At 37.7% G+C, this 25996-nt stretch overlaps 1 protein-coding gene across 7 annotated transcripts in view; it reads left to right on the forward strand.

Moving 5' to 3' along the window:
* Positions 1 to 16916, forward strand: part of NIPBL (NIPBL cohesin loading factor) — a 160309-nt gene extending 143393 nt beyond the window's left edge. For 6 of the 7 annotated variants that reach the window (XM_064438875.1, XM_064438876.1, XM_064438879.1 and 3 more), the window contains 15 exons: positions 1037 to 1145; positions 1728 to 1864; positions 3441 to 3581; positions 3873 to 3966; positions 4077 to 4231; positions 4502 to 4592; positions 7920 to 8093; positions 8816 to 9006; positions 9795 to 9902; positions 11222 to 11422; positions 11834 to 11980; positions 13409 to 13704; positions 14029 to 14203; positions 14819 to 15004; positions 15570 to 16916. In XM_064438875.1, coding sequence (XP_064294945.1) covers positions 1037 to 1145; positions 1728 to 1864; positions 3441 to 3581; positions 3873 to 3966; positions 4077 to 4231; positions 4502 to 4592; positions 7920 to 8093; positions 8816 to 9006; positions 9795 to 9902; positions 11222 to 11422; positions 11834 to 11980; positions 13409 to 13704; positions 14029 to 14203; positions 14819 to 15004; positions 15570 to 15935 — 2571 coding nt within the window. In that variant the 3' untranslated portion in view covers positions 15936 to 16916. Of the gene's footprint in view, positions 1 to 1036; positions 1146 to 1727; positions 1865 to 3440; positions 3582 to 3872; positions 3967 to 4076; positions 4232 to 4501; positions 4593 to 7919; positions 8094 to 8815; positions 9007 to 9794; positions 9903 to 11221; positions 11423 to 11833; positions 11981 to 13408; positions 13705 to 14028; positions 14204 to 14818; positions 15046 to 15569 lie in introns of all 7 variants that reach the window. The other variant, XM_064438877.1, reaches the window with a different exon arrangement.
* The last annotated feature ends 9080 nt before the right edge of the window (positions 16917 to 25996 follow it).

Raw genomic sequence — 25996 nt, forward strand, 5'->3', positions numbered from 1 at the left:
GTGCAGTTTTCTTTGTCTGACATTGATTTCTGTCTTTCCATATGATCTGTTTTTAAAATACTTTACTACTTGGTTTTGGGAGAGGTTTTGTTTGTTTGTTTTTAAATTTCATGGTCTCTTCACTAATGAGTGACATAACATGAATTCCACAGCTAGGATAATTCTGAAATGAGACATATCTAGTGTGTTATAGATTTTTTTAAAATGGTAGATAAGTGTATTTTCACATCCAGTATATTTGTTATGCAGTTTATAGAAGCAGTGAATCTTCAGAGTATAGTTTACTTCTACATTATGTTTTACTCTGATTTTTCTAAGAATTGAGCTTGCCTTGATTATATCTCTTAATCTGTGTTATCGTTGTCCGCTACATCTTGTATGCACTGGTTAATTTTCAAGTGAAAAAAGCCCCTTTTGATTTTACTTTAGCCTGGAGTGCCATGAAAATAGGTAGTCAAGTAAACTAGAGCCTCTTAATGCCTGCACTGGAGAAAGGCTATAGTATGGTCTCAATCCTTCTTAGATATTAAATTATATTAATGTACACAATTTCAGTACCTGAAGTCATATAGAAGAAGGCTAACTGGTTAAAATGTTCATAAAACTGTTTCATCTTCATTTGATATTTTTGCTTAGCGTCAAAACCAATATTCCTTTTGAATTTCCTAAGCATTTTAAAAGCCCTCTAACCGTTAGTTACTTCTGGCAAGTACAACTGCATTTTTGTTTTCTGCATTATTTCATTAAGCACAAAGTTAGCTTTCATCCCAATGCAAAAATCAGTAGAACCTTTCTCTTCTTGGTTTTGTTTTTTTTTATTGAGACTAATTTTTCTTTACTCCTCTTGCATTTTGGTTTGATTTTCTACTTCGCTTAATTTTAAATTCACTGTGTAACTTTTATGAAGAAGTTAAATAAATACTTTTGTAGTGTAAAATCCTTGTGTATCTGTAGTAGTTGTTATAAAACCGGCATGTATCCAATGTAAATGAACACACCCTTAATACTAAGTCATTTTCCATTTCAACCACTACAGCTGTTGAAGTCAGAAGAGGATGCCTCATATAAACCTGTGAAGAAAGCCTGTACTCAACTTGTTGACAATTTGGTTGAGCACATTCTTAAATATGAGGAATCTTTATCAGGTAATATTATTTACGATCCAGTAGCTAAACTCCCTTGAATTTTATGTGACGCCATAACAATCATTGTTCAAACTGCTATCTTAAAAAGTTACCGTTACAGAATTCGTTTTACAAAACTGATGGTAATGAGTTATTGCCTTTAAGTTCATTGTGAACTTTTTAGGACTGTATAATAATAAAGCTGCCCTAATTTTCACTGTCTAACCACAATAACAGAACTGCTTTTAAAATAACTTGTTCAAACTTTCAGATCACCAAAACAAACGTGGCAAGTTTTATTTGAATTAGTATGTTCTACAGTTGTAATAGGGATCATTGGCTGAGCCAAAGTTCTGCGTACAATAAGTATTTTAAAAACTAGTGATGTCTTTGAAGCAGCTTTGTTTTTTTCACATATTTTGTGATCACATAAAAATGTTAATTTATTATGTTTGCATCTTTAATCTAGTAAGAATATTCTGTATTGATCTTCAAAGAGATGTAATGAAAGAGAGAATAAAATTATGCTTAAGCCGTATGTTTTTCATTGCTCAAACATTACTTGCACTTAATATGCTTTCTGTATTTTCTGATCTTTTGCAGATTCTGACAACAAAGGTGTGAATTCTGGTCGCTTGGTTGCTTGCATAACCACTTTGTTCTTATTCAGCAAAATCAGGCCCCAGCTAATGGTCAAACATGCCATGACCATGCAGCCATACCTGACCACTAAATGTAGTGTAAGTAGAGAAAATTTCTCTTTTTTCGCCCCCAGATAATTAAGCATGGGAATGATGGCTGTCTTGAATATGTGATTAAAGTGAAGGTAGGAGAAGAAAAATTAAAATTGTGTTTTTATTTCATGGACATTGTAGCTTCTGAAGATAATAGGTGCTGTTGATAACCTCTGTAGCTTCTACCTCCATGTTTTACAGCTAAATGAAACTGAAACCTCTCCTGCCTTTTTCCCTTGAGGACTAAGACCAAGTTTTTCAACTGCTATGAAATAATCTTAAAATTGTTTTGTTTTATAGTCACAGTCTTAAAAGTAGTTAATATTTAACATATGAATCTTAAGGCTAAAGGTATGGCTCCATAAGATAGAGTGTTCTAACATACAGCGAATCCATCAGAAGAAAAATGTACTGCTCCATCCAGTTCTGTATTTCACCTCTCACTTCCCTAGCTCTAGTGTTTTTCTCTTCCTTTGTAAGACAGTTTAGCTCACAAAAAAGGTAGAAAGCTATAATGCTGAATCTTCCAAATCTGCCTAAGCAGCCCCTCTCCTCTGAAACAGTACGGCACTTTCTGTCAGTTTGATCAGCACAGTTGACTCAGTGAACGGTGTCATGAACCCCTGATCTTGCAGAAGGAGCAGGGCAGGATCATGCAGCCATGGCTCAAGGAGGAACATGGGTAAGGTGGCAGCTATCCATTACATCAGGTCAGCTGCCTTGGGCAGACTTGAGAGTAATTGTTATTTATTGGCTTAGGTTGTAGGTATAGCCTAGCATTTTCTAGGTTCAGTGCTGGAGCATTCTCTAGGCACATTTAAAACAGACTTTTAGAGCTGCTTCTGATCAAACAGTATAGGAAAGGGTTATCTGATTATTTACTTGCTACAACCCATTTAGAGGGTTACATTGGTTTTGTACTTAATACAGGTTGAGATGAATTGTAGAATTGCCACTGTCAGCTTGAATATGTTAAATAGCTTGATAGTAGCATTTGGGAATTACCCTATCCTGGTTAGTGAGCTTGATTTGTCAGAAAAAGTTGATTTCCAGCAGGGTATATCTTTAATAGATAAATGTTTTCCATAGATTCCTCACTTAAATTATATATACAGTCATGATAATGCAAACCAGTAATAATTTTAATTGTAATTTCTACATTTGTGCACATTATTACCTATTTTATTTAAGGCACATTGAGTCATACACAACTTCATTTTGTTGCTGACACCTATTTCCAAGTGTTGTGTGTTCTCTAGTGTGCACACGTCAGGAAGAGTTCCCAGATTTACTGTAGGACTCCAAAACATTACAAGGACCAAGGGTTTTCAGGTCTGTCACAGCAGTGAAGTTCTGCTTGTACAGATGGGGTTTTATTTCCAGAAGTTCTGTGGAAAACAGAACTAGCTTTCATAATAATGTGTAATTCAGTAGCAGAGGTAAACTCTATAAATATTCTTTTAAATCTTTACCAAGTATCTTACATGAGTTGGGACTTTTTGCTATCAGTGCTTATTAATAATATTTAGCTTATAGGTTACATGGCCAGAAATGTTAAATGGTATAAATACTGTTGTTTCAGACCCAGAATGATTTCATGGTGATCTGCAATGTTGCAAAAATCTTAGAGCTTGTAGTGCCGCTAATGGAGCACCCAAGTGAGACCTTTCTTGCCACTATTGAGGAAGACCTCATGAAACTCATCATCAAATATGGCATGACAGTAAGCTTTTAATTGCTACTATTCAGTTGATTCCATCCACATTGTGAAATACATGGTTTTGATTTAAACAAAGTCTGTCTTCAATAGCAAGATTATTTTGAGCCTTGAGAAATTAATGGACTTGGTTTACTGGAGTTTGTGTGTGTTGTTGCTATATTTTAATGAGTTTGAGCACGTTTCATCCATTAGATTTATAGTTTTAGTTCAGCATTGCTTTTTCCTACATAACTTCATAAAAATTTCAATTTTAACATCTAAATATATAATTTGTTTGTTCTTTCTTGCTCGTAGGTTGTTCAGCATTGTGTGAGCTGTCTTGGGGCTGTTGTGAACAAGGTCACCCAGAACTATAAATTCGTGTGGGCCTGTTTTAATAGATACTATGGTAAGTAAAATCACAACATGCACTTGTCACTTTTTGGTTTTGGCTACAAGCCTTATCTCAGGGATACACCACGAATAAACACTGTGATCAAAACTTTTATCCTACTATAGGTGCACTTTCAAAATTAAAAAGTCAACACCAGGAAGATCCCAACAGTACAATACTTACTGCCAATAAACCAGCACTCCTTAGATCACTTTTCACTGTTGGAGCACTGTGTCGGCATTTTGATTTTGATCAGGAAGATTTTAAGGGCAACAGTAAGGTAAAATAACTTCTATTTACTCCGTGTCTCAGATACATTGAACGCTCCATTTTAATTTGAAAGCACATTATCCCTAGTCCCACAAAGCTATGTTTTTTTTTTCATAATGCATAAAATATAGCTTTTTGGTTTTTAAATATGTGGTTTTGTAAAGGCCATGCAGTAAGATTGTGTTTCTCCTTTTCTTTTTGATATTTATTCTTTTTAGAAAAGATTAAAAACATCTGTTTCACCCTCAAACAGCTATTATTTTTGTTTTGATTTGCTCAGGTTAACATTAAGGATAAAGTACTTGAACTGCTGATGTATTTTACAAAGCATTCAGATGAAGAAGTACAGACAAAAGCCATTATTGGCCTTGGTAAGAAATATTAATAGTTTTTATTATTCTGCCTCAGTAAAAATCCATGCATATCCGTAGGAATTTATGTATTTGTGTAGTTGCAAGGGAGTTTGTTTAAAAATTTACTGTGTGTTTTATTTGAGAACTGGCTATAGAGAAGTTGCCAAAGGGTTGGTAGTTGCATACTTCTGTAGCAGAGTGGATGCTTTTGACAGTGAATGCTTTTTGATGCGCGACCAAGTCTTAAAGTGCAGTGGATTTCCAAAGTAATGGAGATGTTATTTTTTTCTCCACATGCAAGTATGTTGTAACTCCTAATCTTGTTGTTCAGTCCACAAGATACGGTTAAAGAACAACTAGAAAAAGTCCTGGAAAATTTTTGAACATTTTAAGTGCAGGAACAGGTATTCTGCAGGAGTCATGGGAACTCTGGTAGTTTATACCAGCTGGGGGGTGCTCTGTGAGATTTCATAAGGCATTGAGATGATGTCATAGTCTAGATACTACAGTTTGGGGATTTCAGCTGTATTCCACTTTTAAATAGATCTTTATCTGAAGGGATTAGTATGCTATTTCACTGATTTGCAGTAGTACATGAACCACCATTGAGTGTTTTATATCATGTTCATCCTCTGCTTAAGGACAAAAACAGTACTTGTGAGAGAATCTTGTTTGGGCAGATAAGCCTGGGAAGAGTTCAGTTCATCATTATGGCTTAGCCTAAAGAAAGTTGTCTTCCAGGCACGCGAGCTTGTGTTGTATAGTTTAACTGTGGACAAGAATTTGCCTCTTTGTTTTGCTATGTAGGTGGTTTTTTAGATATCCTGCTTCAGTTCAGGCTAGGGAGGGCTCCAATGATAAGCACCAAGACTGAATCCTGATTCCATATTCTATGAGAAGACATTTCAGACAGCTGGGTAGGATTAATGGCTTTATAGTTGACTCTGTTGCAGGAGTGATGCTACGGCTTTCTGGACTAATTGGAGTTTTTCTAGGCATTACATCAAGGTGCACTTAGCTGTAGCCCAGTCCAATTTAATTGTACGCTACAGAATATTGCATGTGGGATAGGGGCTGTCTTCCTAAGTACAGACATGATTGCTTTGCTCATGGATGTGGAGAATGTTGCATTCGTGAAAAATGTTTCTAAATTATAGACTGAACTGTGATCATTTTGGGGGAGGGGAGGAAAATGGGGGTGGCTGTCAGTAGGCATTCTTCAGATTTTTTTTCCCTCTGCCTGTAAGCAGATCAGTCTTTATTTTAATTTAACCTTGGACAACTGTTTTCAGTGATGTATTCACCTCATCTAAGTACCGGTTCTATTTTGAGGGTAGCTGTTGGATGTATGGAGATGTTGTAGACAGTGCAAAGTTCCACCTTACAGGCTAGTAATTGGGCAAAGTTCTCCAAGCCATTTAATGTTTGTGTGTGGCAATGAAGTAAAAGGACTAGCAAGCTAATTCAACATTTATACACGGTGAAGATGTCATGTGAAGTGGTGTACTTTCCTGTCAGCAATTCTTAGTGTGTCATTTCAGTAAGGACGCTTAATTCCCTTTGCTTTGGGATGTGTCACTGCTGTTGAGGGATTAAGCTTAACCGTAAGCTTAATGATTATGGTTATGCTTCTCTTCCAGATGTGTACTTGCAAGACAGGTTGGTGATATAAAATTTTCCTAGTAAATTTAGCTTAACCTGTAAGAACCTAACAGGTAGTGTCTTACTCAGCCAAGTTGATTGCTTACTCTTAAGACTCTTTAATAGAGTGAAAACAGAGGTATGAAGAGAAGTGGTGTGAGGGCAGCCCCAAGATGTGAAGTCAGTCTTTAAAAGAACACAGCAAGTGCCTTTTTCATCTCCTATGACAAATTCTTAAGGCAAGTAATATTTCCTCCCTGATTAAAGGGAATGGAAAAATAAGAATTTCCCTGAGAATACTGGTGTTTTAGACTCCTTTATGTACATGAAGGAAAAAAAGTGTTATGGGTTCTTACACATACATGCACACGCTTTTCATTTTTAAAATTAACCTTAAGAAATGGGTTGGACTTGCTCAGAGGTGGTCAAGTTATAAACATCAATATACACCTGTACAGAGTGCACAATTATACCACATACTCCAAAGACCATCATTATTCCTTTTTCTTTTTCTCCTCTTTCCCCTCCACCTCACCTGCTTCTCTCTGTTTCTTGTTTTGAGGCTGAAATGAGATCTCAGACACACAGAGATCTTGCCCTGGACTTAGCCTTTACGTACACTGTCTTTTATGTGTGTATGGAGCCAATTTTAAAAGCTTGACTCAGGTTTTTAACTCAAGTCTTCTTTTTGTTACAGCAATTTTTATACGTTGCTTTTGCATAATTTTATGTGCTTTCATTTTTTTCTTCCCATTTTTCTTTTCTCTTCATATGCTTTCTCTGTGTTCATTCAGAATCTTAGTTTCCTGTGGTCATTAAAAATACATTTAATGTCTGCTTTTCTTGAACAGTCTTTAAAAAAACCCAAACATGTAGTTAAACATAATTTAAATTGGGATGTTATGTTCCCATTACTATTTTTTTTATGATACTCTGTAAGGGTTTGTCAGCAGCACTTCTAAAGGTACATACATAATCTAAAATGGTATATACTGTCACTAATTTTAAAAAGTTTTTATGAAATACAGACCAAGAACAACAGTTCCTTAACAAGGGTAAGGCTTCAGTTAAAAAACAGTTCTATAGTGTGTGTCTTCTAACAGAATGTAGTCTTGGGAACACTTCAGATAATTTTCAAGAGAAGACCTTAATAGGTATATGAATAATGACAGCAAGAGGTTTAAATTTTACTGTTTTCACTGTTGTTTTTTTCTTTTAAGATTTTATTTTTAACTGCTTGTGATATTTATCAATTTTTTTACATTTGCTCTGTCTCCATATGAATAATTCTTCACAGTTTCAGCAGAATGTTTTTTCTCCAAATGTATTAGAAAAACAATGAGTAATTCTTAGTAGTGTTCCTCCTTTGTTCTTGTGAGAGCTCCTTGTCATTCAGATGCAGGCCAATACACTGGACATGTTCCAGACCTGTATAACTCTTCACAGTGCAGCTGCCCTGGGTCGACACCCCATCTTTATCCATCAGACAGAGTCATCGTTAATAGAACTGCCATGGCTAACAGAACTCTTTATAAGCTATGAATGGGGTCCATGTGGAAAAGCAATACTGTTTGGACTAGAAAAAGCTATGCTGTTGGGAGGAGATAAATTTCAAACCTTTATTTTGAAAAAAGACTTAAAAAGCAGAAATACAATTTCTAGATGATCATAACATGGAATATTTCCTCTTTTTTCCACTCTTAGGATTTGCATTTATACAACACCCAAGTTTAATGTTCGAACAGGAAGTGAAGACTCTGTACAACAGCATTCTTTCAGATAAGAACTGTTCAGTAAACTTAAAAATCCAGGTCTTAAAAAACCTCCAGACCTACTTGCAGGAGGAAGATACACGTATGCAGCAGGCAGACAGAGACTGTAAGTGTTGAGTTCTTCCTCTGTGCTAATGAGGCATGCAAAACCTAACTTTCTTGCACACAATTATATATGTGAACTGACTCACTTAAGATTATCAGATCAGTAATATTGTACCCAAAGTGTATCAGGAAAAATTTCTTCACTGACAGACTGGTCAGGCACTGGAACAGGCTGCGCAGAGAGGCAGTTGAGTAACCATCCCTGGGGGTGTTCAATAAACGTGTAGTCGTGTCACTTCAGGGCATGGTTTAGGAGACATGGTGGTGTTGGGTTGATGGTTGGACTTGATCTTACAGGTCTTTTCCAACTTCAGTGATTCTATGATTCTACTATTATATACTCATATTATGTATATTATTTACTTTTAAGATGTATAAATCCCAGAAGCAATCCAGAATGCATACCTGCTGTAATGATGGCAGTAGTACTTCTTAGCAAATCTCTAAGGTTAATTTGCAGATAGAAAATAATAAATACAACCCAAGAAATTTTTAAAATGAGAAACATTTATTAAGGAACAAGGCTTTAATTACAGTCATGTCTCTTAGTTTTTTGGAGTATATTTACCATCAGACTATTCTATATTTCATGAGATGATAAACCATTTTAAGGCAGCTGAGATGTGTATGTACTGTAAAGCTTAAAGATAGCTTGCATGAAGTAATGGCAAAGTAAATTATTATACTGTGGTGAGTGTGCTATTGCTTTTGTCCTTTTTACAGGGAAAAAAGTAGCAAAACAGGAAGACCTGAAAGAAATGGGTGATATTTCCTCAGGGATGAGTAGTTCCATCATGCAGCTATATCTCAAACAGGTCCTTGAGGCTTTCTTTCATACCCAGTCCAGCGTACGCCACTTTGCTCTAAATGTCATTGCACTCACGTTAAACCAAGGTCTCATCCATCCTGTTCAGGTATGGTAGGCTTTTATGATGGGACTTTTTGTTACTCAAGTTTTCAGAGGTTTTCACACTTGCTACATATATTTCCATTTTTATTTTCTAGCTACGTTACAGTAATTTCTATATTGTTGTAGCAAGGAGCCTTTACAGAACGCATATTTTGAAATCTCTTTTATGTTGTTTAGCCAGTGAGATTCCAAATGCTGTATCTTCTATTTTGGGATCAATATACAAAAGCCCAGCCAGTGCCTAAAAAGCATGTACTGGAGCATATTTCTCTTAACAGATTTTAGGTGTATGCCAAGTTGTTTTCTTAATTTGGTTCTTTATCCTGGAAAATGTGTTCACTTGCCTCCACCTCAATCCCCATCTCTGCCAAACACTGTAGAATTCCACAGTCAGTGTCAGAACTTCAGTTATCATCTCCATTATTCTTTGCTTACATAATGGTTTTGTAATTATTTTCTATACTGCAGCCACTGTGCACATCCAGTCATAAGTGGTGGTGCTTCTTTTTTTTTAAATGGCATTTTTTGAAGTGTAAATTGACTTTGGACTTTGAGAGAAAACTAAATACTGCCTGAAACCTCACACGACTTCTATCATTTATAGTGCTGGTCTCTTGTGTATTTTGTACTATTTGCTTGCAGAAAGTAGTCAGGTATTAAGTTGCATAGAGCTTCCTATTCTAAGTTCTGTAGTAGTCAGAATATAATAAGAACAATATTGTAGTAGAAGAACAAAGACTGAGAAAGAGGAGGTACAATGACTCTGAATAATAATTTCATTTATTTTTCAAGTGTGTGCCGTACTTAATTGCTATGGGCACAGATCCAGAGCCCTCTATGCGAAATAAAGCTGACCAGCAGTTGGTGGAAATAGACAAAAAATATGCTGGGTTCATTCACGTAAGTAATTCTCATTTAACGTTTTACAAAATGCTGTTATGTTCTCTAATGGTTTAACACCTGAATATACCTCAGCTGCAGAAAAAAAATATAAAGTAACAAATAAACAATAACTATAAGGAGTTGTAAAGATGACCTTGACTCTTTCCCCTGTTTGGAGATGTCAGTTCTTAGAAATAGAAAGGTTATAATAATTTGAAGTGTCTCTTCCAGTCCAAAATTTCCTTTAATTTAATTAATATTTCCCTTGTGGAATAGTACTTAAGAGCATTTTTTGATAAGAAGTAAGGACAGCTGTTTCATAATGCTTAGCAATGATTTCCTATATCAGTGGACTAGGGAAGAGAACACCTTGTAAAAGTAGAACTCCGTAGTGTTTATGTATGTATTATAATGTTAAGGCATCAAGGCTTTATGAATTGTAATCTAAGCAGAAGGAACATAGGAATCTGTAGATCTGAGGGGCCTTGCCAAAAGGAAAATCTGAGGGCTAAGGGAGGACTTCTGTAGTTGTGACATAGTGCCAAGAGATCTGATTAAGATCTGAAATTGAGCTGCACCACCCTCTCCATCTTTCAGAAGGCCCCAGTCTAGGTTCAGTGTTTGTACTACATTGTGGGATTTCTCATATCTGCTTGTATTCCACTGCAGTTGGAGCATTGCAGTGTTGGTGGCATCCAAACAGATACCTAATCCAGTAGGTGAGGTCCAGCAGGTAAAATTTGCTATGTAGGCAGCTGGGATTTAAGACAATGTATAGATGAATAGGCAAATTTGCTGAACAGCAGCAGAGGTGGTATGAGGAGAGCTGGATATGCAGCCTAACTAGAGATTTAGTTTGTTCTGAAACTAGAGCAGGAGCCTTGGAGTACGTAAAATCAGCTGGAAATTACAGGATATATGCAAAAACCCCCTCATTTTCTGTTTGTTAGTCCTATTGTACTAATACAGATTCAATTGTTCGTTTCATTACAAATGACATAAAGCACAGGCATCTGATAAAATGTACATCTGTTCATGTATGAAAACAGTTCTGTATTCTTGAAAATTGTTTAAATTGGAATATCTGGCTGTAGTGGGTAAACAGATCAGCTATGTGCTTCTAATAGAATTTACAGTGAAAGCAGTTCAAAAGACATTCTGATCTCTGCCATCTGATCAAAAATGATTGGTTTTAATCCATTTGCCAACTCAAAAGGTAATATCGCATCAGTGCATGTTTTAAAGTTAAACTTCAGATGAGCATCCACTTAAAAGGACTAAGTTTTACTGCTTTGAAAGCAATGGTTTAAATAAAAATAAATACATTTTCATTACAGATGAAAGCAGTGGCTGGTATGAAGATGTCTTACCAGGTACAACAGGCAATTAATACCTGCCCAAAGGATCCTGTAAGAGGTTTTAGACATGATGAATCATCCAGTGCATTGTGTTCACACCTGTACTCCATGATCCGAGGGAACCGTCAACACAGACGAGCGTTTCTAATTTCTTTACTCAACCTCTTTGATGATACTGCAGTAAGCATCACATTTCCTTCACTTAAAAAGAAATAAAAATACAGCATTACAAGCTTAAATTCTGCTTTTATAGTGTAGTTTTATGGCATAATTATTGATAACTTTATTTCCCTAATGTACTTTCTTTTGCTTTGTAATGTAAGGCATTTACCTGCGTAGTCTTACTGTATAACAGAATGCATTTGTTACTTTTGCATCGTTCTGTACCTTTCTATACCCAGTTTGGACTGATCAGAAATAATGTATCTTCAGGTATGACTAAATTTTGCATATATAAATGTTGTTTATAGTGGGTTTGGGGGGTATGTATTATCATGTTTTTTGCACTAGACTGTTAGGAACACAGGATAAGTGTATAAATCTAAGCTGTTTGTAGGTGTATTTACATGTAGTTTTTCTTCTAACTTCCAGAAAACAGAGGTGAATATGCTCTTGTACATAGCAGACAATCTAGCCTGTTTTCCTTATCAGACACAGGAAGAGCCGCTGTTTATAATGCATCATATAGACATTACACTATCAGTTTCTGGTAGCAACCTACTGCAGTCATTTAAAGAGGTATGCAAATTTATATTTAAGTATATTTATTTTGGTGGTAACATAAGCTTCTCCGTAATTTGGCTGATTTTTCAGTGATACAGTACCATTATTGTGGTATGGACCAGGTGCATTACTTTGTAACCAGTCGGTAAAAACGGGCAATCCTTTCTGTTCTAGCCTGCATCTGGTAGACTCTAGTTAAAAAATTTTCTTACATTGCTGCTTATATTATTAAAAAAAGAATGATGAATTTTGACATCTTAATATCAAATCTATATCTTTCCCTGATGTGGCTGAATAATAACTAATTCCATGCATCTGGAAGCACATGACCCAGAATCATCATGAAATACTAGTTTATTGTGGTTGATTGTATAATTTTAATAATAAAATCCAGTTGCCTATTTTATTTTGGTGTGAAATAGCTGTATTTGTTGTATATGTGTTGCTTGAGAGACTTTAAATACACTGTTTATTGCAAGAAAAGAGTGCACAATATGTCTTTTCTTAAGGTAGCATATAAGAGCCTGAATCATGGTATAGTACCTGTTGTTACACAATATACAACCCTGTAAGAAAAAGGCCTCTGCTGCTTAAACACTTTAACATCTTCGTTTCTTGGACAACTCTAACAGTAGAAGGTGCAAACTGTCAGGAAGCAAACCCATTTCTAAAATGTACTTACTAGTCAGACTGGACAAGTCAAGAGCTGATGCCTAGAAAGTACACTGCTTTGAATTCTCAGCCTACCAAAGTCGCTTTTCAATCTGCTGGAAAGAAACAGTACATTCTTCAGACTGGGGACCAGTGGTGCACCCAGCACAGAAAGGATGAGATCCTGCTTAAGGCATCTTAAGTTCTGTTTTATGAAGAATCATACTGTGTGCATTAATACCACACGTGTGAAATTCTGTAGCTCTACAAGTAGTAGAACTGATTCTTATTAATACTTTGTGAGGTGACTTGAGTGTTTCTCAGGTCAGCACTGTAATTAGCATCATAGAATTTTAAGAGACAAGGATTAAAACCATCTTGGACTAGTCTGTACCAAAGTACATATAGGAATCTATGTGACCCACAGAAATTATATCCAGGTGAAAGAAAACCAGATTTTTCTTCCTGATTTATTGTATTTGGCCTTCTACTGCATTCTGCTGTCACTGCTAATGAACCTGAGCAGTCTTTTAAGAATAAAATGCCGGTGGAGTACTTGTTGCTTCGGTTCCTTTTGTACCCACCTTGCAAAAAATGTGGGCTTTGGATCAATTTTCAGCATCTTTTTGCCATTAATAATTTTAATTCTTAATATTGAGTTATAAATTAATAACATTATTCACGGAATTCTTGCCAGTTAAGCCAGTAATGATTTTGGAAAGATTTTTTAGAAACTTACATGATGCTACTTAGTCTAATTGTGGAATGTGTGTTAACTTCTCTGTCTTGCAGTCTATGGTGAAAGACAAAAAAAAGGAAAGAAAACCTTCATCAGATGAGGAGACTGAGAGTGACAGTAACAGTGGTAGTGAGAGTGAAAGTGAGGAGGAAGCTTCTAAGCCTCGGAGGTTACGGAAACGAGTAGACTCTGATTCAGATTCTGATGAAGAAAATGATATAAATGCTGTGATGAAATGTTTACCAGAAAATTCAGCTCCTTTAATTGAATTTGCAAATGTCTCCCAAGGCATATTATTACTTTTGATGCTGAAACAGCATTTAAAGAACCTCTGTGGATTCTCTGATAGGTAAGGATATTTAGATAATAGGCTATGTTATTATCTAGTGAGTTTTTGGTAAGGATTAAGTTTGGAAGGTTTTTTTTAAAAAAGTTGATTGTAACTCATTGTTTAAGCAATAGATTTGTGTAAGATTAAAAACATGAATGTGAGAAGTTGAATGTAATGGAACTTTGGCTTAGAAAAAGCAATAATTTCGTTTATTACCAGGATGTCTGTTGTGTATGGTATGATTAAAATATAACTTATACTGAAGAAAGATTTTAAAAGCTTTTCCTTGAAATTACTTTTGACTTTCCTTAAAAGCTTTTCCCTTTTATTTTCTTTAAACAGTAAAATTCAGAAATACTCTCCATCTGAATCTGCAAAAGTGTATGACAAAGCGATAAACAGGAAGACAGGAGTGCATTTCCATCCGAAACAAACTCTGGATTTTCTGCGGAGTGATATGGCTAATTCCAAGATCACTGAAGAAGTGAAGAGGAGTATAGTAAAACAATACTTAGATGTAAGTAAAGTTGCTTTGCAGAAAACCTGAAATCCTTTCAAACTAGGTAACACAGTATAAACTTGAAAATAGATGCAGATGTATTGGAAGAACATTTCGAAATGCTAAGTTCCTAGGAATCTTATGCGATAGACTGATAACTCACCACTTCCTTTCAGGATATATAGTAGGACTATATTTCAAAGACTTCTGATAAGCATAAACACAATGGAAACTAATGTCAACTAAAGGATATTCATCTTTATGGAGTATTTTCTAATTTCTGGTAGCTATATTGTATACATCTCCCATATAACTTGCTGACTTTATCCCTGACAGTTTCCATCACAGGAACAGAGACTAGATTCTAGTGTATTTACTTCCCATCCTGACACACACAATCTTTAAATAGCAATTAGAGAAAACTTGCTATTTTGGAAACACAGGAAGAAAGTTTTTACAAATCTACTAGAAAAAGATAGGAAAGTAAAGAGTTTGTAGACCAAACATAAGCTGTTCAAGCCTGACGTTGTCTGCCCTGTTTCTTTACCTTGCCATTTGCTTTTTATTTAATATAGTGTGATATAAATGTCCATTTTGAAAGTTACAATGTGGACTAATCTGGTTTTTTAATAGTTCAAGCTCCTTATGGAACATTTGGATCCTGATGAAGAGGAGGAAGATGGAGAGGTGTCAGCTAGCACAAATGCTCGGAACAAAGCAATTACCTCGCTGCTTGGAGGAGGCAGCCCTAAAAACAATGCAGCTGAGACAGAGGACGATGAAAGTGATGGGGAGGATAGAGGAGGAGGCACTTCAGGGGTGAGGCGGAGGAGGAGTCAACGTATTTCGCAGCGTATTACGTAAAATGATTTTTATGTGCTTATAAATGTCAGTCTATTATATTAAATGTACACCAAGTAATGTAATCCACATGAAAGAAAGCATTTTGTAGATAGAGATTCTCTACTTAACCGTTTATACAACTTTTGTAGAAAGTTTAACAGAAAAGACAATAAAAAAAAAAAAACAAACTAGAAAATGAGATTTATCCCGTATAAAAAGTTATTAATTTTCCTTTGGAATGTACTGTGTGTTATCCTTTTTATTGTTGCCAAGTTTTTATGTAGCTTTATGATTCATGTGTATATATAATTTTATATATCAATAAGAGATAAAGACACGGGTACAAATTAAGAGTATGTGGTTTTACAAGGATATGTTAACCCCTTGGCGCTGGCGGTCGCGGTGCGTCTCATTGCCGGCAATGGAATGTGTGCCGGGAAATCCCAACTCCCGGCGTCAAGGGATTAAAAGCAATAAAAGCAATAATTTCACTAAAGTTCTTTTGTGTAACACTTGGTCTTTTTTCCCCCCAATGTTTTAGTCATTGAGAAGGTCAAAACGAAATTCAGACTCTACGGAGTTGGCAGCACAGATGAATGAAAGTGTTGATGTCATGGATGTCATCGCTATTTGCTGTCCAAAGTACAAAGACCGACCACAAATTGCAAGAGTAGTACAGAAAACCAGCAATGGCTTCAGTGTTCAGTGGATGGCAGGCTCCTACAGTGGCTCCTGGACTGAGGCTAAGCGCCGTGATGGCCGCAAACTGGTGCCTTGGGTAGACACTATTAAAGAGTCAGACATTATTTACAAAAAAATTGCTCTAACGAGTGCTAATAAGCTGACTAATAAAGTTGTGCAGACTTTACGATCGCTGTATGCCGCCAAGGATGGAACTTCCAGCTAATGAATTTGTACATGCAGCCAAATTTACAGCAATTGAAATAACAGAAAAACTTGAAATACCAACTTTCTGGCAAAAAAAAAAAAAAAAAAAAAAAAAAATCAGTTAAATGAAGAGTAAGAATGGAACCTGGGACGCGGGAAAAAAGAAGGAAATGTTTGGTAAACATTTTTGTGGGAGCTTCCTTCGCTGTTGTGCAGCAGAAACTTCTCAGTTCATTTTTACTCCCACTGTATTATAGTTTAACAAAAATTGTTTATATCTTGAAAAAAAAAACTTTCTGTTTAAAAAAAAATAAACAAGTGAATGTTGGAAATTAGTCTGTTAATGTTCTTAATAAAGTGTTCTTGGAGTTTAACCTAGCAGCGGATGGCTTTCTTTAGCTTAGCCCAGTTTCCAGGGAAGCATTGTTTTTCCAGGCTGTAAAATGGCAGAATCTCCTGGATATATAATTTATTCTGTTGAAGAAAAAAAAAGGGAAAAAAAAAAGGCAAAAAAAAAAAAAAAAAGCATGCAGTATCTATGACCTATCTGCAGGAGGAGTTTTTGTAAATGTAGATTTTGATGTATTAGGTCACCCTGAAGTAATACAAGAAAAGGGATCCCCAGCAAATCTGGTGGAACGAATACTGCAATAAATTTTTTTACTTCTCTTTGTTACTTGTCTGTTTCCATTTGAATTTCTTATTGTAAAGATCTGTTCAAATCCATTTATATTATTTTGCAGTCTTTTATGTAAAATTTACTATATCAGTGGTTTTCAAAACAAGACATAAAGTATTGTTTATACAGTTTGTATAGGCTGACTTCTGAATAACTGGTATCTTCTTATTTTTATCCCTGAAAGGGTGTAAACACAAGTTAACTCCAGGGTTTTATTGTATCCTGCAATATTTAGTATTAACTATATGAATTAGCACTGTGCCAAACACATTTTCAAGAGTACATTTTGATATAAAAAGAAAATATAGTTTATTCCTTGTATGCTTCAATTTCTTTCTAATGCTGTCCAAATGGTAATTTATAATAGTTAAAATCTGGGGAAAGCTGAATGACTATTCTGCTTGGGCTCACTGGCCATGTATGCATTTCTGTGGGTTGACAGAGAGGGGTTTGTGTCACGAGGAGATAGCTACCAGTACCTGAGGAGTGAATGGATATGAGTCTGGGTAATTACGCGACATTCCTTCACAAATGAATTTTTTAAAAAAGGTTTATATATTAGACTATTTTTTTTACTAATTGAAAGATGTTTTCACGTTTTGTAAATTGAAAAAACGCTATTGAAAGCTTTCAGAAGCATTTGCTTCAACTGTGTTGCCACAGCCTTTCATAAGCAGTTCACCTTCCTAGAGGGTAAGAAAAGCAGAACGTTTGCAAACAGAATCAATCTAAAACAGCTAAATTTTTTAGGGGTCTGTTAAACCCTGCTGTGTTTTCAAATGTATTTATCCAAAGCCGGTGTTCCACAATAAGTAAATCCTTCTTTTATGTTTCTTTTCTTTTACAATTTTAATTTATGGTACGAGGCTGCCTTTAAAAACTGGTTTGCAGAATTCTAATACTTTGTTCAATTTGTGAGGAATAGTAACAGTATTCCAAAATATTCTCACGTACCAAAAAAACCATTAAACTGAAATGGTTCATAACTCCTCAGAATCTAGTTAGTAATTGTTCCTGTGGGAAAGGCCTTTTTGCTGTTTCGCCACTGGAATTCTTCTGCAGAGAAATATTTTAGCACCTTTTTGTTTTCACTGTACAAAGAGCCACCTCTCGGGCTGAGATAGGTATTCTTAAATTAGGGAGAAGTCGAAAAAGCAGAAGTCACTGCTCTGCAGCTCTGGAAGCAGGGCATTTTTGTAGCAAACTATGAAATACTGTATTTCTCAGGGCCAGGAGCAGCTTTTATTGATGTCACATGTTACTACTAGAAAGAGTTGAAAGTACTTCACAAAAAAAACCTCCCGAATTATAAAACCAATAACTTCATACAGGTGCAGTATAAAACAGAGTCGTCTGTTAGCCATTTCTGATGCTATTTATATTTAAGCATCTTATTTTTAACAGGTAATACAAATATTTCCTTGTTCATAAACAAATTGTTTCCTGGTTATGTAGCTTTCCCAATAGCAAAGAAGGTTTTTTATTTCAATTTGCTTGGTGTTTATTGGAATAAAATTGTCAGAAAGAAATCGCAGTTGAACAATAGAAGCCTGAGGTCTAAAGCTGTCTGAGAGGATTTGGGCCATTACTATATCGTGTGATGTGCCAAAGGGCGCGCGTGCTCCTTGACAGGATGTGTTGGCTGTAATATCATATACACTTACAAAATTAATTATAGATTATTGAATAAGGTTCTTACTAGTTAAGAGCTGAATTTTCCCCTTCTGTGCCACCCAGAGCAATACCTGGTTTTGTTCTGCCTGTCACAAACATTCCGATTACTTGCTGTGAAAGGAAAAGGTAGCAGCGTTTGTTTTGGGGATGCAGATTCCTGTCAGCTGTGTGTAATGTGGGCTGATGATTTTCAGGGGTGTGAAGTAGAAAGCCCGAGGCTGCAGCTGTGCTCGGTGCCCTGCTCTGCGTCTGAGCGGCAGGTGCAGTTCTACGGGAACCACGTATTGGCAACAGCACATACCGAGATAAGGGGTTTTCTACGTTAAAAAAAAAAAAAAAAAGTTTTTAAAGTGCTGCAGTGCAGTAAGGGATACAGTGGCAGAATTTTACTTGTTTGTGTTGACATAGCTGTGTAGTATTTTTTCACTGTATCGATATAGATTTTTACATACATAACTAATGATTATTGAATTTTTTTATTCTTACTGCTTTCTTCCTTTGAGTACAGGTTCTGTACTTGGAAACTTGTGGTAGCTTACCTAACAAAGGGATGGTGTCAGACTTTTAGAATTAACATTAGCCATATTGTACTTTTTAAGAAAACACAGACACTTCCACAATCTAAGTAAATAAGAGTGAAATGATTATTTTTAATCTTCCACTTCAGTACTGTAAAATTGCAGAATAATTCTTGAGTATTTTCATTACCTGCAGCTATAAAAGATCACAATAGTTTTTGACAAAACTTTAATTATAAATAAGTATTTTTTTAAATGATTCAGTAATGCCCTTTTGTATTTTTTTGAGGTTCTTTATTGCGTATATTAACGACTCTTGACATGTATAAAGGTAGGCACGGGCAAGATTCGGTGTATGTATTTTAGTGAGGTGTCGCCATTTAAAAAGGTATTTAAAGTTTTAAAATTTGAGCCAATCTTTAGCCTTACTTTTGCTGTTGTGGTGTCGCCAGTGGGAATGTTGTTACTGCTGAATAATTAGGTTGTGCTAAATATTAGCTCTAACATGAAATAATTTGTAGCACTGAAATAGTTCTTAAATGTGTTTGTGGCTCATGATGAAAAAGTTTGAAATTAATTCTGACTCATCTGGTGCTAGTCAAGCAGCAGGACCGCCTGCCTGAATGCAGGCGTTACTGATGTTCCAGGGTGATGCGAAGCTGACACGGTCCAACTCTGAGCCCCAGACAGGTACTAACAGGGCTGAACCCAAACAAACACCTAACGCTTCCGTTACGTGCCCGACACACCTGAAGCCTCACACCCTAGAAACGGGGAGAGCCCAAGGCACAAGTCCTATATCCTAGTTTGCTCCCACTCACAGAAGAGCCACACCATAATGATACAAGCGTTTCCATATCCCTCAGAGAATTTGTCATCTTATCATTAAAGTACTGAGTTGTAATGGGTGAGTTCTTAATGTAAGTAGTGAGTTTTTAGATTTCATGGTTCCTTGACTAAATATTAAAGTGTTATTGTTATATACAAATAAATTCATAGTATTTTCATATTTCATTTATTTAAAATAAATGTTTTAAGAGTTCAGTTTGGACCCTTCCAAAATGAAACTTGCAAGTTTTTATCCTAGAATGCACATACACTTCATTGATCCCGTGCTCATTGTGCTCACAGTGCTCAAATTATGCCTGGGGCACCAGGAAGGCATCCAGAGAATCCATTTTTGGATTCTTGCCAGTTTATATTCAAGCCATCAGAGGTAACTACCTCGTTTCTAGTTTCTACATGATTCAGATGTGGTTTCCCACCTAATTTTGGAGTTCCCTGTATTAGGAAGGAATACTTTTCATTGGCATGCATGCAACTGAACACGCTGCCTGCAACTACCCCAGTTTTTACATATTTACTCCAAGTGTCCTCCTCTGAAGAAATCCTGAGCCTGAGGGTTGGTCTGGAGGGAACCGAGGGGGTGGGAGAGGAGAGTTTACCCTGCGCGGGACAGCACGAGCTCAGGCAGCTGAATAGCGACGTGGTGCTTGTACAAGTGCGTGGCATGCATTTTGACAGTCGTGGTCCAGGCAAGGGAGTCTACAACACCAATGTTAGCAAAAGTACGTCACCAAGTAACTGCCTGTCCCAGTTGCAGTTTGTGACACAGGGTGGCAAGTTTCTCTCATTATTTCAGTGACTGTTCAAGGAAACTTGTTTTAACTTGGAAAGAGCTTTTCTCCATCACTATACTTAGTGCAGTTGTGTTGAAAGGCTCATATTTTAAAACAAGTATCCTGCTTCCTCAAAGATAGAATGGTGATTTAGCTGACTCCCACACACCCCCCTCTTCAGGGGGGTTATTAATCAGCGTACCACTTCTGTGTTTGTAACGTAGCCTCTCTCTTTTGGAAGCTGTAGTTATGAGCACAAAACCGTGTTGCGTAGGGCACTTAATCTGCTAGCTTTGGCTAGCACTCCCCCAACACCATTTGTCAGTCAGCTCATTTTCAAAGCACTTCCTCCTTTCCCTTCTGCCAAAATAGCTTCTGAATTTGTTTTACCTATCCATGATTTGCAATTCTCTTCACAGCCATAGAGGGCTACAAAATTTGTTGGAAACAGCCCAAGTCTGTCACTACAGTTAATTTATTTTTGAGAAAACTTACAGGGGATCATCTGCTCTCATTTTGACTTCACAAGTACAGACTGAAGGCTTACACTTTCTTTGGGCAACAGCCTTCTTTCTGTCTCTTATTCTACATGTTTAGTTCTTCCGTTACAGTTTATGCTTGTACAGAAATAATACAGAACCTGAACTGCACTCAAATTCCTGGAAGCCAGAAATACATGCGCTGACGAGAAATTAAAATTGTGTTCCTGTTTAGACTAAATGTGCTCCGTAAGCATAGGGAAATGAAGTGTAATGATTCCTTGAGAAAATCCATTTGTTTCAGGTTCACAAGAGCTTTTTTGATTCTGAACAGTCATACGTGGAAAAGGATTTCCAAATTAAAGGCCACCCTTGAACATCTCCTGTCTGATGCATCCCTCCAGTTCTGAATGCGTCATCGCCACATACAAATCTGCAGGTCAGATTTGTGTAATACCAAGTTCTCTGTGATTTGGATCACTCCTAATCCATTCTTCTTATTTGCTGTCCAAAAGTACTGGTTTGAAAAAAAAAATGATGATGCACATAGTGGAGTTTTCTTTAAAAAAAACCTAACAGCTGTTAACACGTTGTATAAAAGTCTCAGCTCTGATCAGCTCATTAGCAGGTCAGAAAACTCAGAATTTTAACAAAAAAAATTATTTTAGAACTCAGTTTGTCAAAATCAGCATCTGTGATGTCATGATTAAACTTGTGTCCAGTTGCCAGAGATTTCTGGAAAGGCAGGAATTCACTCCTTAAATAATTTATTCCTCCAGCAGGTCTACCTGCTATGGTCTCAAAGTATCAGTGGTATTTTAAAACCAGAACACCACAACAGAGAGGGAGGATTATGTTCTGAACTAGAAAGCAAATTTCTTTTGAAGGTATTGCTCTACCTGAGAGAGAGAGAGAGAGAGAGAGAGAGAGAGAGAGAGGATTCCCTTCCTTCCCTTCGTATTGTGATCCATGTGAAATAATTGGGGCAGAAGCTGTCGCCAAGACTGTGTTCAGCCTTCAAGTCATCCAGACAAAACTTTCCAGACCAACCATGCACAGTCTTCTACACACTTACTGCTTCTCCTTGGGCAACTCTGATCAGTGCCGGATGCTCCATGGTTAGTGGGATTTTTTCCTACCTTCCTTTTCAGATGATGCCTGAGAAACGCACTCAAACAGGCCGCTTCCTTAAATGGCATGTTAAATATTTTCAGGAGAGTGCACATAGTTGGTCATCGCACGGTGAATATTTCTTTCAGCAGGCCCTTTTCAACCTTGAGTACTTTCTGAAGTTGCCTTCCTTCTATTTGTTGTGTATTTATCAGAGAGAGAAAAACCCTTCCATTATTTTAGCCTATTTGATAATATTCCAGTTGAGGACCAGAGTAGTCTATTGATGCCTTACCTCTTCTGCCCTCTGTAAAGCTGTGCAATACAATTTCAACAGCAAGTGTCAGGGTTGTATTTATTGCGTGGGTGGTAGGTATTAATGAAGAGTTGTGCCTTTTTCTTAAGAAGTTTTACACGTCATAGTGCAGACTTAGCTTATGTACATGTTCCAACGCAACACACAGTTTTGAAGCCTGTGTAAGATCTTTAAAGTAGCTCGTTCCGTGGCTGGCACACTCTTGTCCATCTTCAGAAGGTGTGAGAGTGACTTCGAGGTGCTAGGAAGCCAAAAACACAACTGCCTTTCCTTGCATGTTTCCCATGAAATATACCTGTTTCTGTTCTTTACTGAGGCAGTACTTTTGAAAATAATAAAGCATAGGCACCATCCCTGTGTATCTTAAGCTGTCTTTTCACATAATTTGACATCCCTTAGTAGTCCCTTAGTTTCAATATCTCAGCCAGAGCTCTGACAGAGACAGACTTCTGCTGAAGACATGTATCTAGAGGCAGCCTAGTAAGTACCATTTTCTCTATTAACTCCAAGTCCCTTAATAATCAAGATACCATATTAAAGAATAAAGACTGTCAAAGTAGCATTGTCTTACTTTCCTAGATTTGGTTTTTTCCTCTTTCTGTTCTAATTCTTCTATTTCCTTGGTTACTCTTGGTTGGTGGTGGGTGTTGTTGTCAACATCTCTTTTAGAGTTTTGGTTTGGGGGGTGGTTGTTTTGCTTTTGGTTTTGTTTTTTTTAAACTTCCTGGAAGAAAGGGTGGGGGGTTTATGCACAAAGTTAATTTTGTGGGGTTTTTTTAAAACTTTCTGACTGAAGCTACCAAAGAAACCAAGGACAAAAACATATATTATGATGTAAAAATGTGTGAAAATGAAGTACAAAACATAGAAAAAAACATTTCAAACAGTCCAGTCATTCTTATGAAAAGGATATCTAAATTCAAGTTTCTAAGTCTATATATATGCTTTAACCCAATAAAATAATCTTATCCTTAAAGGTGGGAAACTTCAGTATCCTTCAGTCAGGAGACAAACATCTCAGTGCTAGACTGCTACAGGAAAGTTAGTTAGGCTCTTTGGGTGGGACTTCAAAAAAAGTGTTACCTATGCTTTAGGAAAATCAAAATTGCTGTAGGTTGTCCCACTTGAGCTGTTAAAAACATTCAACCAATCACTTTAAGATTATTTTCCCCCATTTCTGATTTTTCCATTAGGTTATTCTAACTAAGTATGCATTATATTTTATATATATATATATATGCCTTCTCTGTATTTCCATATGTATTTACAAATTCCTACATCCATCTTTCTGCAGCTGAGGTGTTCCATGACATACTGTTTGGCTTCTGTGCAGACCCTTTTGGTTAGCAAGCAAACAGGTAAATCAGAAGTTCTCTCATGACAGCAGGATTGTGTGCTGGTATTAATTTTTCCCTCCCTCCCTCCCTCTGTACCCCTCTCCAGCAGACGCTTGGGAAATTGGTGGATGCCACCGTCACAGAGCACAGTAAAACTGAACGTGGAGTTTGCCCTTCAGCCCAAGGCTCAGCCACCTCCAGGCTGCCACGCAGCGCGCTCTGCTCGCCTTCTCACAGGTGGACATTGTCTCTGATAGGTGTTCCAGTAGGACAATGGGACACTTGCTCTGGCTGAGGAGCGAACTGTTGCTGTTGGTGGCTTTGCCAGAAGGGTTCCTATTTTGCTTTCATCTTGTAGTCAGAGCCAGTACACTACCTCTGCCACGCCTTTCTGAGTTCTTCCAAAACTTACTTGCTAGTTTCCCTGCTATAAGTCAGAAGAGGAAGACATGCTCCCATTCATCTCGTGGCACTACATTCCTACTAATTCTGGACCTCCCTTTGCTCATGGGATACCAGAGGGAAATCTGCTACATGAACAAATACCATATATGGTTTATTGGAGTTGCTTGTTATTTGCCCTTTTTCCCTCTGCTAAATTGCATTTTACAGGTTATTGATCTACTTTTGCTCTTTTTAATTTCCTGCCTGCAGAACTTTTAGTCTTGCTGGTACCATTATGGGTCCAGCAAATCACCAGCCACAAAGAAACATTACATGCTTGGAAAACTACCATGTGGAAGTTGCATTAGCATAAGATGAAGCCAGAAAATTGCTGTTTCCTTGGCTGGTAGCTGAAGGGACAGGTCTTTTGTGAGTCAGGATAGGTAATGATGGAATTCATGGGAGGACAGCAGAGGGGAGAAATATAGAGAAAACTGAGGCTAGAAGAAGCTTGTCAAAGGAATATCAGATGGCTGGTGAAGGGGAGAACACACCCGCTGGTCAAACTAAAGGGCAAGAAGGGACTGCACAGGCAGTGGAAGCAGGGACAGGTGTCCTGGGAAGAGTATAGTGACACTGCCCTATTGTGTAGGGATGGGGTCAGGAGGGCCAAGGCACAGCTGGAGCTGAACTTCACAAGAGATACAAAGGATAATAAGAGCTCCTACAGGTATGTCAGCCAGAAAAGGAAAGTCAAAGAAACTGTAGTCCCCTGATGACACAACTCATAAACTGTTAACAAGAGATGAGGAGAAGGCAGAGGCACTCAACAGCTTTTTTGCCTCAGTCTTCACTGGCAATCTCTCTTCCCACACCTCTCGAGTGGATGGACCACAAGGCAGGGGCTGGGGGAGCAAAGTCCCATTGTACGAGAGGTCAGGTTCGTGACCACCTGAGGAACCCGAACACACACAAGTCTATGTAACCTGCCGAGACGCATCCCAGCACCCTGAGGGAACTGGCTGCTGTAGCTGCCAGGCCACTCTCCATATTTGAAAATTCATGGCAGTCAGGTGAAGGCTCCAGAGACAGGAAAAAGGGAAACATTGCACCCACTTTTAAAAAGGGTAGAAAGGATCACCCTGGGAACTACTGACCTGTCAGCCATGCCTTTGTGCCTGGGAAGATCATGGAAGAGCTCCTCCTAAAAGCTATGCATGGCTTCACGAAGGGCAAGTCCTGCCTTACCAATCTAGCAGCCTTCTGTGGTGGCGTGAGTACTCACTGGACAAGAGCTACAGATGTCATCTATATCGACTTCTGTAATACCTTTGGAGAGACATGGATGTGACGGACTGTTCAGTGGATGAGGAATTGGCTGGATGGTCACATCCAGAGGCTAGTGGTCAATGGGTCAATGTCTGGCTGCAGATCAGTGATGAGTGGTATCACTCAGGGGTCCATACTGGGACCAGTGCTGTTTACTATCTTCATCAGTGACACTGACAGTGGGGCTGAACATACCCTCAGCAAGTTTGCAGACAACACCAAGCTGAGGAGAGTTGTTGACACACCTGAGGGATGTGATGCCATCCAGAAGGACCTGGAGAAGCTCAAGAAGTGGGCCCACATGAACCTCATGAGGTTCAACAAGGCCAAGTCCAAGGTCCTGCACCTGGGTCAGGGCAACCCCCAATATCAATACAGGCTGGGGGATGAAGGGATTGAGAGCAGCCCTGCAGAGAAGGACTTGGGGGCACTGGTGGATGAAAAGCTGCACACGAGCCAACGAAGTACGCTTGCAGCCCAGAAGGCCAACCGTATCCTGGGCTGCATCAAAAGCAGCGTGGCCAGCAGGTTGAGGGAGATGATTCTGCCCCTCTGCTCCGCTCTGGTGAGACCCCACCTGGGGTGCTGTGTCCAGCTCTGGGGCCCTCAGCACAGGAAGGACAGGGGCCTGTTGG

This window comes from Phalacrocorax carbo, chromosome Z (assembly GCF_963921805.1).
Source record: "Phalacrocorax carbo chromosome Z, bPhaCar2.1, whole genome shotgun sequence".
Lineage (NCBI taxonomy): Eukaryota > Metazoa > Chordata > Aves > Suliformes > Phalacrocoracidae > Phalacrocorax > Phalacrocorax carbo.